General features: G+C 40.0%; 1 protein-coding gene across 5 annotated transcripts in view; it reads right to left on the bottom strand.

The window, feature by feature from the left end:
• ryr2a (ryanodine receptor 2a (cardiac)) overlaps window positions 1-12532 on the bottom strand; it is a 160944-nt gene that overhangs the window by 84887 nt on the left and 63525 nt on the right. For all 5 annotated transcript variants that reach the window (XM_032574573.1, XM_032574574.1, XM_032574575.1 and 2 more), the window contains 6 exons: window positions 12106-12253; window positions 9955-10058; window positions 8859-8963; window positions 7079-7253; window positions 2753-2961; window positions 132-302 (listed from right to left, as the gene is read on the bottom strand). In XM_032574573.1, coding sequence (XP_032430464.1) covers window positions 132-302; window positions 2753-2961; window positions 7079-7253; window positions 8859-8963; window positions 9955-10058; window positions 12106-12253 — 912 coding nt within the window. The remainder of the gene's footprint in view (window positions 1-131; window positions 303-2752; window positions 2962-7078; window positions 7254-8858; window positions 8964-9954; window positions 10059-12105; window positions 12254-12532) is intronic.

Genomic DNA, 12532 nt, shown 5'->3' with positions numbered 1-12532 from the left:
CAAATTTACATGTTAAGCAAAATATTGTTAGTTGATGATCAATGATGATGTAGAACAACTATGATGAGTCATGATGGCAGCAGGTCTTGATCGGTGGAAGGCAAGGCTGATCTAATGGTCGTATCTGTTACCCTCTTCGGTGAGAACAGGCTGCCATAAGACGGGGATCTGGATTCAGCGCACTCTATAGGCATGCTCAGCCTGTAGAAAGTGATGTCATTGTAACTGTTCTGGGAACCAAATGACCTCTGGGTGACCTTAAGGCAGGGACACGACTCCACTGTTCCATCCATCCTGGTCACCTGGAACACAAAAGTTTATGCTGAAAACAGCTTGGAATTATCTTTGCAAAGTTTATTCAACAGTTTCAATATTTATTTGCGTTGAAAACACTCTACAACTTATTATGTGTTCACACTGCAGCCTGATTTTTTTTGCTGTGGCCGTTCACACTTCCAAATATATGCAACCTGTATGTCAGCGTTTCCCAACCCTGGTCCTCAAGGCACACTGCCCTGCATGTTTTAGGCATTTCCTTGCTTCAGTCCAGCTGATTTCAATTGATAACTGATTAACAGGCGTGTGTTGAACGGCAATCAGTTGAATCAGGCACAATAAAGCAGGGAAACCTCTAAAACATGTAGGACAGTGTGTGTTTTGCAGTGTGAACGGGCAAACGACCTGAAAGTGTCCCGCATGCGCAGTAGAGGGCGCAATAACATCAATGTGCTCAGTGTTTTGCCAACCGCCAGAAAAAGAAGAATTTCTCAGTGTTTGCAGAAGTAAGCATGGATGCTAACGGTGGAGCATAGTTAACACATTTGAAGTTGTTGTCCATCTGGAGCAGCATATTAACAACTTAATCCTCATTATAGTCCTTCATGGTTGTTGTGTTTCTTCCCTCTTATGCGTATCAGGATGCTTAGAGTGAATTAGAATGAAGGTGACCTGCACATTAGGTTTGAATCGGATACATATCGGATATCCAAGTGGCCTGGGTCAAATTCAAAAAGAATCCGACCTGTGTTGTTCAGACAGTCATGAAAAGATCAGGTACAGGTCCCGTTACGCCAAAACAAATTTAATTGGGTCACTTGAGGCTGCAGTGTGAACGCTCCCCACTTTGAACTTAAGATGAAGAACATCCCCATGAGATGGAGATGTTTTTCATCTTATAAAGATGCACTTATGTTGAACATCTTCAACATAAGACAAAGACCATCCTATGCTTAACTCCCCACGTTAAACATAAGATGAAGAACATCCCACGTTGAACACAAAATGTTCAACATCCTGAAGATGTTCTTCACCATATGAAGACACTCCTACGTTGGACATCTTCAGCACAAGAATTTGTTTAACATAAGATGTTCAACTTATGTTGAACTATCAGAGGAAGTGGCGGTCGACGATCCCATGTAGGACAATATGTGCAAACATACAATGTAGGACCTGTTGGGCAGTGAAACGTCTACTCATGGCATCAGCAAGGAACAACTAGGGGTACTCAGATTCAGCAGACTTTCATATCCTCTACCTAATTTGTTTTCATTATGTTTGATACAGTTTTCTGTTGTGTTTGGGAACTTGTGTGATGTGAGGGATTAGCTCCTGGTTGATCATGCAGGTGAAGGTCAAATGCAAGTTCAATTTGTATATCAATCCAGTTTCTTTGATATGTGTGTATATGTGTGTGTGTGTGTGTGTGTGGGGGGGGGGTGAATTAGAGAGAGTTTGTGTGTGGGCTTTGAACTCTTTTTCTGGTGTTTAAATGGTTTTACAATTTACGGGTCCAAAATGACCCATAAGACAATCCTTGTACCCTAGTGGTGTACAGCCCACATGGAAATATAAACAAAAACAAAGTATCACTTTTTCTAATGACGGGGTCAATTTTGAAAAAGTCATACAATTTTAAGTCGGAAAAAGATGGTTTAGGGTATTTTTTCTACAGCTAAACATGCTAGTGGGTCACTTTTGACCCGCAAGACAACACAATGGTTAAAATAAAATGACTTCACATTAAGGGTTAGGGTTAGGGTTAGGTTTAAGGTTTAAGCCAATGACCCGGGGTGGGGGTGGGGGAATAATTTGTGAAATGATTTTATTATGTGGCCTTAGGCTTCAATTCAGGAATAGTACCAATTTGGCCCACCAGTACACAAAGTGTTGATGCAGATGGACACTTTTTATAACTTTCTAAATGTAAATCTTAGTAGAAAGTGTTGGGTACAAAACAATCTTTTTTTCATTAAATATTTTTTGTTTAATATTAACTGTGCAGAAAATATTGCAACAAACATGAAAAAACATGAATTCTGAAGCAGACATGGCTGCATCCACTCATAAAAGTTGATAGTACAGCGTCATTTAAAAAAAAAAACAGACGGTCTAGTACAAAAATATATTCTGTTAATGTGACCCCTGGCGCACACATGAGGTTCACAACCACCGATGTAGAATGTTTGTTGTGTAAAGTCCAAGGCTAAGAAATCCTGATTCTTTTTGGCTATTAAACGACTACCCTTCCTCCACCTACAGCCGCAAGACTTAACACAACATTTAGCAATCGGCAAAACTGGGTCAGCAGAATTCCTAAAAACATCAAAACTACGGCTGATGTTCAGAGCCCAAACAAAAGTATTGTTTGGTAACCACTTGATTAGTAGTGACTGTGATATTGTAGACAGGACAATATCACAGTGATACTGATACTCTGCTACATAGAGTGCGTCTGTGTAGCTCTGCTTACCTCAATGTGTTGGTGGTTGGGGGGAACAGGCACAAACTGAGGCAGCCTCTTGCTGAGCCACATGGTTACATCTCGGTTCATATTGACGGCGAACGGCTCATAGCCTTCCTGCAGGCCACAGATGGTGAAGTACTTCAGAGTGCTGACATCTTTACCAAAATCCATCCTCCCAACCTGACACATTCCCAGACTGCAGACTGGGATGAAGCCTGGGACAGACACAAGCACTCAAGTTACCCATGGTGCCCATTTTATTTTGTAATACCACAAATGGTCTGATCTGTCAAACTCAGTAAGATGTTGTCTTCATTGCATAAAATAAAACAGATTTACACAGAAACTACAGAGAGGTTTGTGACCTGTTAAACAGGTTACATATCTGAACTTCTGGGTCCGTATTCTCAAAGATTCTCTAAGTCCTCTCAGAGAGCTCCCAACTTAGCCTAAACATTCCTGCCAAGGAGTTCCAGCTTCAGGGTGATTCAGTCAGTGGCTCTGTCTTTCTGTCTGTGTGGTTGAAGCCATTGCTAGTTGTGATGCTGTCTTCTAGGAACTGTGACTGGTTGATATGCAAAACAAAATAATACCTAAAAGAAACAAACACGCCGCCGGCAGGTCATTGATACAAATTAACTGACCAAAGACTGAATGAATGACATTACATGTATATGAATGAGATACTCATACTTGTCTGAGAGAGAAGTTTCATGGAAAAGACAGGGCATAATTTTGCAGATGGCATCATGAATCCGTGGATTCCAGACTGAGCAACTTTGGGAAAATGTGTAATTTGAGAAAGGACAGGATAAGACAAGCATTCACCATTTTTAATAGTATTTTCTCATCGCCAAATCTAATGAGCTCTTTAGTTTAAGGCACAGGTCAGCTGCTTGTTAGATCCAGTGATGAGAAAATACTATGAAAAATTGTTTGTCCTATTGTCTAAAGAACACTATAAGACTGTTCATGGCTAATTACAATCTCTAAAGCTCATTGTCATTGGTTCATCATTCCCCTGTAACACTGCCACCTATTGGTTGTGCCAGTGTTGCTCAGTGTGGGATCTATGCATGTGCAATACGATCTCCAAATTATGCCCCGCCTCTTCCATGACACCTCTCACAGACGAGTGCGAGCCTCTCATACACATACATGTACACCCATTCATTCAGTCTAGTATTAGTTCACACACACATACATTTCTGACTTCTCATTCAGTCAAGTATGTCTGTATGCTTTAAATCAGGGGTATCAAACTCGTGGCCCGCGGGCCAACTGCGGCCCTCGGGACGATAGTTTGTGGCCTTAATATGAAAGTTTAGTGTTAGTGCGACCCGCGAGTTTGATATAATTGGCACTTTTCAGTGTTGTGTGCGGAGCTGAACGAACTTACCAATCACGGTGGAGTATATTGCTCTCGGGGGCGGGACATCAGCCGGGCCTATTTGCATTTTCTATTTGTCATTATTTGCATACGGTACATGCGCAATTTCCGCGGCCGCTCCCGCTTCAGTGCTTCAGCATCCAGTCTAGACCAGGAAGTTGCTGATCAATGTAACGTAATTAAGGTTAGGCGCTGTAACGCTTGGGTTGTGTTTAAGGGAGGAGAGGAGGCAGCAGATTGGTCAGGACGGTCAAAAACTCACAACCACACTGGTACTGGGAATTCCACAGTGTTGTCCTTTAATAAATACGCTCTTCACCAACCTTACAAAGCCCGGTTGAACGGCTGCTATATTATCAGACATGAAAATTGAGCAGCGTCCAAACAACCCGTAACATTACTAAAAAGTTAGGGAGCTAACATGATTATTGCAACAGCGTCTTCACAGGTCTGTCCAACAAATCAATCAAACAGCTGCAGCTGATCCAGAATGCTGCTGCTCGCGTTCTCACTAAAACCAGGAAGATAGAGCACATAACACCAGTTTTAAAGTCCCTCCACTGGCTCCCTGTAGCTCAAAGAATAGACTTTAAAATACTGTTGTTAGTTTATAAATCACTGAACGGCTTAGCACCACAATACATTAAAGATCTGCTTTTATTGTATCAACCTTCCAGACCTCTCAGGTCTTCCGGTTCTGGTCTGCTCTGCATCCCCAGAACCAGAACCAAACGAGGAGAAGCAGCTTTCAGCATCTATGCACCACAAATTTGGAACAAACTTCCAGAAAACTGTAAAACAGCTGAAACACTGACTTCTTATAAATCTCAACTAAAAACCCACCTGTTTAGAATTGTATTTGAAATGTAATAAATTACAAATTTATGGATGGAACTTGACTTAATGCTTTGTTTTGATGATTGATTCTATATTGCATTGTGTTTCTGTGTTTGTAATGATGTAAAGCACTTTGAAATGTCTTGCTGCTGAAATGTGCTATACAAATAAAATTTGATTGATTGATTGATTGATGTCCGTCTAGCACGTTTCTCCCACGCTCTCTACAGAGAAGCCGTGGTGCATACTTCTGACATCATTAGCAATACTAGAGTATCTTAAAGAGAAACTACATAATTACGGCTGTTACAGCGCCTGACTACGGCCAAATATGGTAATAGGCAATCAGAAAGGTTCGGCTGAGGAGACCGTGTGTGTGAATGCGGCCCAGCCTCACCCAGACTCTACATCCAGCGGCCCCCGGGTAAATTGAGTTTGAGACCCCTGGTTTAAATGGTATGTAGGCGTGTATGTGTGATATTTTAATAGTGTATATGTGCAGTTTTAAGTGTGTGTGTGTGTGAGTCCGTAGTAGTGTGAGAAAAATTGTACATGTCCGATATTTTAATAATCTATATGGGCTAATTTAGTCTTCTAAGTGTGCATGTATGAGTCTAGAAGTGTGTATGAGAGAAAACATGTCCCACCGCAGTACCTCTCTCTCCCACTTCACAAAATTACCAATTACATCAAATATTTGAAATAAATAATATATACACAAATTATACAACTCTGGTTCCAGAAAAAAAGGAAAGTAAAGTTTTAGTATTTGGATGCATACAGCATTTAGTCTAAGTACTTTCGAACACAGAAAAAACTATCAAAAACAAACTTTTTCTAAATGTTCATCAGAAAATCATAATTAAATATTTTGAAATCAAATTAATATTCTGACAAAGATAACCAGAGTAATTAAAAAAGCAGTTTCTAAATGGTGATTGTATTTATCAAGAAAAAAAAAACCTATCCAAACCAACCTGACCCTTTGTGAAAATTCAAAAAATTCAAAATTCAAAAATACTTTATTGATCCCAAAAGGAAATGAAATAAAAGGTTACCCCTGTCCCCCCTTATTAAACCATGGATAAATGTGATTAACAGCATTTTTTGACAGAATTTTTCTAAATCACACCACGGAAGGATTACAATCAGACCTGTGGATCAAGAAATCACTTGTTTGAAAACATGACATAAGCTAACCTAGTTCAAAGTCATGTTACAAAGGCCTTTCTAAGTCTTTGGGACTCCAATGAATGACCATTGTCCACATTGTCCAGGCCAGTCATCCACAATTGACATGTCGCTGGCTCCGCCCCCATGTGGAAGTAGAGCAATATATACAGTATATGACATTGTTTAGATTAAAGCACCATTCAAGACAAAGAGGATACCTAGGTATAGTTTTCTTTATTCACGTGTGTTTATTTATTTGCCTAATTAACTGGTACTGATAGTCAATTTGACTATCAGTAAGTGTCGTTATGGCAAAAAAATGGGATGTTTACTACCTGTTACCTTTTTGCTGACTAACGTGGTAGCTCCGTCCATCGGTTTCATTCAACGGGACATGAGGTGGGCTGCAGGCCGTGATCCATTTCTTGCGTTATTCCAGACTCCCTTTTGGTTTTGGAAATGTAATAAACTGTATTCCGCCCTCTAAATGTTCTGGGTAACGGCTGTCGGGATTGTACATTCCTCACCGACAGCTTAGACCATGATTATTTATTATTTTCCTCAAAATCTCTCTGACCGCAGCGTGTTTGCTATGATAAACACTGTCAATATTGTGAGGTCAGTTCCACTTGATAAGGGGTGTGTACTTGCGACGCCGATTGGTCAGTTGCTGACAAATGCCCTGGAATAATTGGGGGAGAATTGCTCTACGTCAAATATGGGGGTGAAGCCGGCATCATGTCTATTACTTAAAGTGCATATGGACAACTCATTCAGGAAGTCACAGTACTGTGCATATCATTATTACATCAGAAACTTGGCCACTAAGAGACATCAAACCAAAGTTAGTTTTAAACCACTGTGTCTTTCTGTCACAATGGAAATGAATTAGATTCAGTGTTAGCTTCAAGGTTAAGGTTTTGCACATTTACCTTCAGCAACTTCAAAATCCTTGAAGGCCAGCTCAGATCCAGAATCATCCAGCAGCACTTCTCCATTCATAGTGAACATCATTGTGTGCTCGTTCAGATCCACCATGCAGCCCACTACATCACCAGTCTGCCAGGCACGGCCAAAGTGCTCATTGCCCTGATGCCAGCGCTGGACCTGCAAAACACACAAATAAACACACATATCAGTGCTTTCTAGGAAGGTCTGTGATTGGACAGCCCTCCATCCAGCCATTGTCTAAAACCGCTTGCAAGATCACCGGGGGAATGGTACCTATCCAGTGGTCATTGAGCAACAGCTGGAGTACAACCCGGACCAGTTGGTAGTCCATCACTGAGTGACACAGAGACAGACAGGACTAACAACAACCATCCAGATTTACACAATTATACATAATTGCCTATCATCAACATCAGGTGATGTGATGATAATGAGGTGCTACCTCTGATACCTTCCAGCCTCATGGTCAGAAATATTACAATCAAGACACCAAGGACCATCTCTAAATGCATTCCAGGGGCTAGAACAATGGTCATATCAAAGCCTATCTGAATCCTCAAGGAAAAGATAAGCTTAAATAAATGGAGATTGTAAAGTCATCTGTTTATATCAATCTGAGTTCATTAAAATTGAATTTTGCCTTCTTGTGTAGGTTTGTCGAAACAGTGTTGGACTCTGTAATGTTTTCTGGTCTCCCTGATTGGACCAGTGGTGATTAACGCCACATGCCGTCATTCAACTGCTGATTCCAACTGATGCAATAATTAGCCCTTCAAAAAGTGACAAACTAGGGTACCAGACCAGGAACCAGAGTTATAAGTTAGCACAACTCTGGTATTTTTGGACTGGTTCACACTTATCACCCACTCAGACAGCACTTCAAAAGATTAAAAACCAACTGAAGAGAAGTAGATAAAATATAAATAGTATGTCAACTGAAGAAAACAATAAAACAAGAAAATATAATTTATTGAACAAAGGGTCACTCTACAAAGACTGTATGTTTGTGACAGGATAAATGTGACTGGTGTAGTTATCAGGGTCCTCTCCTTTGGAGCCAGCTCCCAGTTTTAGCCCAAGAGTAAGACACTATGTCTACTTTGAAGACTGGGCTTAAAACCTTTCTTTTTGACAAAGCGTATAGTTAGAGTGCTTAAATTATCCTAGACTACATCTGAAGCTGTGCCATGACTGGCGTAGGCTGTTGAAGGACATTTTAACAATTTTTCCTCACTCTGCTATTTAATCTTCAAATAAATTTTAGATACCTGCCTGAAGGAGCTGCGATTGGCAGTGCTCCTGCTATCAGTAACTTCATGTTCTCTTTCAACACATGATACACTTGACCCCATCTTTATGTGTTTAACGCCCATCTCTCTCCTGGGGAACGCTATTGAGAAAGTTGTAAAGATATTACAAGACACAGGGCTGGAAGTCAAAGTTGAACTGAGTGCAAAGTTAAGTTCCTTGTTCACAGATTTTCTGCTGAAGGAATAGGTACTGAGCTGAAGAAAGTTAGCACAGTGAAAACATGGCCTACTCAGTACAGTAAAAGAGCTTGGATTTTTTAGGCTTCTGTAGGTACTACACTAGGTTCTTTAAGGGGTTTTCCCTGGTCCCCGAGTTTCCACACACTGTAAAAAGAAATTAGTTGAACCAGCTTAATTGAACTGCTTCAATTGGTAAATAATTCAATTTCCATCCATCCATCCATCCATCCATCCATCCATCCATCCATCCATCCATCCATCCATCCATCACCTTAAAACCATCGAAGACAAAGGCCTGGTCATCAGATCCCAGCTCCTGGTCTGGTAGACAGCCTGGCCTTGCCCAGCCCACCCTCATTTCTCCAGCTGTCAGTACCTAAAGAAACCAGCAGGAACAATCTAGGAATGCAGTGCAGAAGAAGTGAAGCTCAAGTCACAGGCCTTGGTCACATCTGTCACTAACATGCATTCTAGATGATTGGGCGGTAAATACAGGTCTAAAAGCATCGTATCCATGTTACCTTTGTGGGCTGAACACAATCCGTCCTGAGAGTCATTGAGGGACCCCCACTGACCTGAAGTGACTCCCCTCAACCAGAACGTTACTATGAGGACTCGTTAGAAACTAAAAACAAATGTGTAAACAACTGCGAAACAATTAATCTAAACTAATTATACAGTCCTGTGGATATTTGTTTGTTTGGCCCGTGTGTGAATTTATCTCTGAAATGCAGTTAGATGGTTTTTTTGTGCTGATTGATCAAGTTGTGATTACATGTTACATTGTGGGATGTCCAGTCATTTCTACACAGTGCAATGTACCTTGACTACTGAAGTTGTTCCAGCAAACTGTCGGTTGCTCTACTGTGGTGTTTAATGATTCCAAGTGAGGGAGCTACATGGTTTATTTCCTCATAAAGCACAAAGCTAAGATTCAGTTACTCTGTGCAGATTAGATGAACAGATATCAGGGACAGATTTTGCTTGTGGTGCTGATGCACAGATTAGTTATGATGCCCATTAAACCAAGACTGAACAGGGCTATAATGCCCTCTGTTTGAACTCAGAAATCAGAATTTCCTTTTTTCCAAGATTAAAAGTTCAATTTCACTGTCCTCAAAATGGGCCTTTATGACATGGAACCTTAATATCTATAATTTCAAAATTCCTAATTGCTTTGACTCTAATTATATAATAAATATGCCCACAAGCATTAAGTGACTTTACTGAAATAAGGATTTAGCACAACTTAGGACACCACCTGATTATCAGAAATAATAGCTTAATACTCAGTTTCAGTTATTGGTTATTAAAAGATTCACCATCAATATAATTTTTGTGTTGATTATTCGATCATTCTCTCTTACCTCCAGCTCAAAGTACCACTTCCCAGTGTTAACGCAGTAGGTCTTCTCTGCTCTGAAAATGCGAAATCTCTCTGCAGACACATTGCTGACGTCAGACTGAGCAGCTGCAGAGTTAGAAAAGGAAGGAGGTACACTGAATAAGAAGGCAATTAAACAACCAGTCTCATAACTACATGATGGTGGAACAAAGTTCAGGTTAAATATTCTATACAAAATACAGTGGAAGTTACCAATGAGAATCTTATTGGCTTCTGACTGATGTGACTGCTGACTGAACAGGTAAGGAACAAGGGTGATCTAAGCCTGGCTGTTAGCCTTGTCTGGAGCACACTAGCTGCACAAGATAAATCACCATGGCAACTCATGTGCTATTGCTTTTGTGAAACCGAACCAAGGCTTAACCGAATTAAGCCAGGATATCTGGAAAATCCCATCTTAATTCACTGTCCTGTTTTTGTGAAACATGCTTATGTAAGCTGGATGATGCTAAACCAGGGCTGGCAATCCTGGTCCTCAAGGGCCAGTATCCTGCAACTCTTAGAAGTCTCCCTGGTCCAACACACTTCAATGAAATAGCTCAGGGATACCTATTTGACTAAGTGATGCCTTTAAGGTACCTAGTGATCCAACGCCTTCAGCACAACCACCAGACGGGAGTGGTTGCACTTAACTTCCTGTTTGTCCCCAGCTTACAAGATAAAAGCAGATTAATCTGATGACCTACACTGCAAAATCACGATACTTTTGGTTTAGTTTCTAGTGTAAATATATTAATACACTTAAAGATATACACTTAAAGAGTCAGGATTGGACTCCTCACACTCTCATTCTCCACTCAAATTTGATAGTACTAACAGCATTGTTTCTGCTCTAACATGTTTCACATGTATTTTTATAAAAATGTAAAAAAGGGGTGTCAGGGGTGTCGAACTCATTTTCATTTTGGACCAAATCAAGATCATGAATGCTCTTAATAGGCCAATTGTGCCAGAATATATTGATAAAACCTGTTCACAAACTGTTAAAATATCAATCAATTCTTAAAAATAAATAATATTATAGGACATCTTTTCAGTCCCTCCAGGACTTTGTGTTTGTGGTGCTAATTTGGAAATATTTGCAATATTTGGGCTTATTTATTACGGTAAATGCGACTTTTTAGTACTTCGTTGTACAAATCATGGACTGCAATCTGATTACTCAATTAAGGCAGAGCCAGCTGTTCAGTACAAGTAAGAAAGTTTTTGAGCAAAATCTGCAATAAACTCCAAATTATGCCTTAGTGCAGAAATTTGCTGATTTTGTGTGAATTTCCACAATAACTCAAGAAACTGGAGGGAATGATTGATATAATTTGGCAGTAAGCAGATAAAAACTGCATTGATTTGATTGATAATATAATATTTAAGCACACTTGGTGTTTAGTCAAGAATCTAGAGAGCCACATTAAAAGTTATGGCGGGCCGGATTTGGCCCCCGGGCCTTGAGTTTGACACGTGAAATAGCTGAATTACCTCCTAAGTGCAGTTCTGCTAATGACCTCATTATTTGAATCAGGTTGGTTGAAGCAGAGATACATCTAAAAGTTGCAGCACACCGGCCCTGGAGGCCTGGAGTTTCCCACTCCTGTCCTGAACACTAACATTTGCCTATTTTCTGTTGTAAAAACCATTTTGAGATGTTCTATAGGTTTTACTTCTACTATATAAACAGTTCACATTAATTTGAATGACCAGTATGGAATTCTTCCTTTGCACTGTGACAACTTCTTAGGACATGATTATATTTTTATTAAAGATTCTATTTCAACTTGACAGTGTTCTTTTCACTTTAAATATTAACCATCTTGAAATTTTGTCATTTTTGGGAAGGTTATACATTATGGCAAATATAAAGTTGAATAAAATGAGCAACTTTCACTGCAACCTTTTGGGGAAAAAATGCTGTAAAATCAGTCATTTTAGGCTGAAACAATCACACAAAAAACATTGGAACATCCCGGAGGGACTAGACTACCATATTGTGTTATATACAATATTTTTCCCTCTGATATGCTATACTTCTGATTAAGTTTGAAATTTATTTTGCTTTAAAATGTTTTTACTGAAAATATTGAGCTTGAAAACATTTAGCATCAGCTGAGAATTGTACCATGATCCTGGTCTGGAGCTTCTAGGTTGTATCCATAGCCCAATAGAGTCCTAACAGCCTCTCTCAGACTGTCTTTATTAGACTTTTTGGTTCTCTCATCAAGCAGCATGTATGGAACAAGGCGAGGGTTTCTCCGGTTCTTCACATCCTGACAAGGAAGAAAAGTTAAGACAGTCAACTATAACAAATTCTGTTATGTTTTTACAACACTTTAGTGCAATGGCAGCTAATTATAAAACATTGTTCCTCTCAAGTGAGTCAGTGACCCGAGAGAGAAAACTGCTGACTCACAGCAGAGGTTTTCAATGTGTGAGACATCCCTCCCAAAGGAGGGGCTGGAGTGGATTAGTTACTGAGGAGAATCAGTAAACAGAGCTGAAGAAATATTACATTAGTCATCAAAGGGATAAATCAAACATTCCAGATG

Source organism: Xiphophorus hellerii, chromosome 10 (assembly GCF_003331165.1).
Source record: "Xiphophorus hellerii strain 12219 chromosome 10, Xiphophorus_hellerii-4.1, whole genome shotgun sequence".
In the NCBI taxonomy this organism is placed as follows: Eukaryota; Metazoa; Chordata; class Actinopteri; order Cyprinodontiformes; family Poeciliidae; genus Xiphophorus; species Xiphophorus hellerii.
The sequence above is the reverse complement of the archived record's forward strand: the minus strand, read 5'-3'. Positions and strand labels throughout refer to the sequence as shown.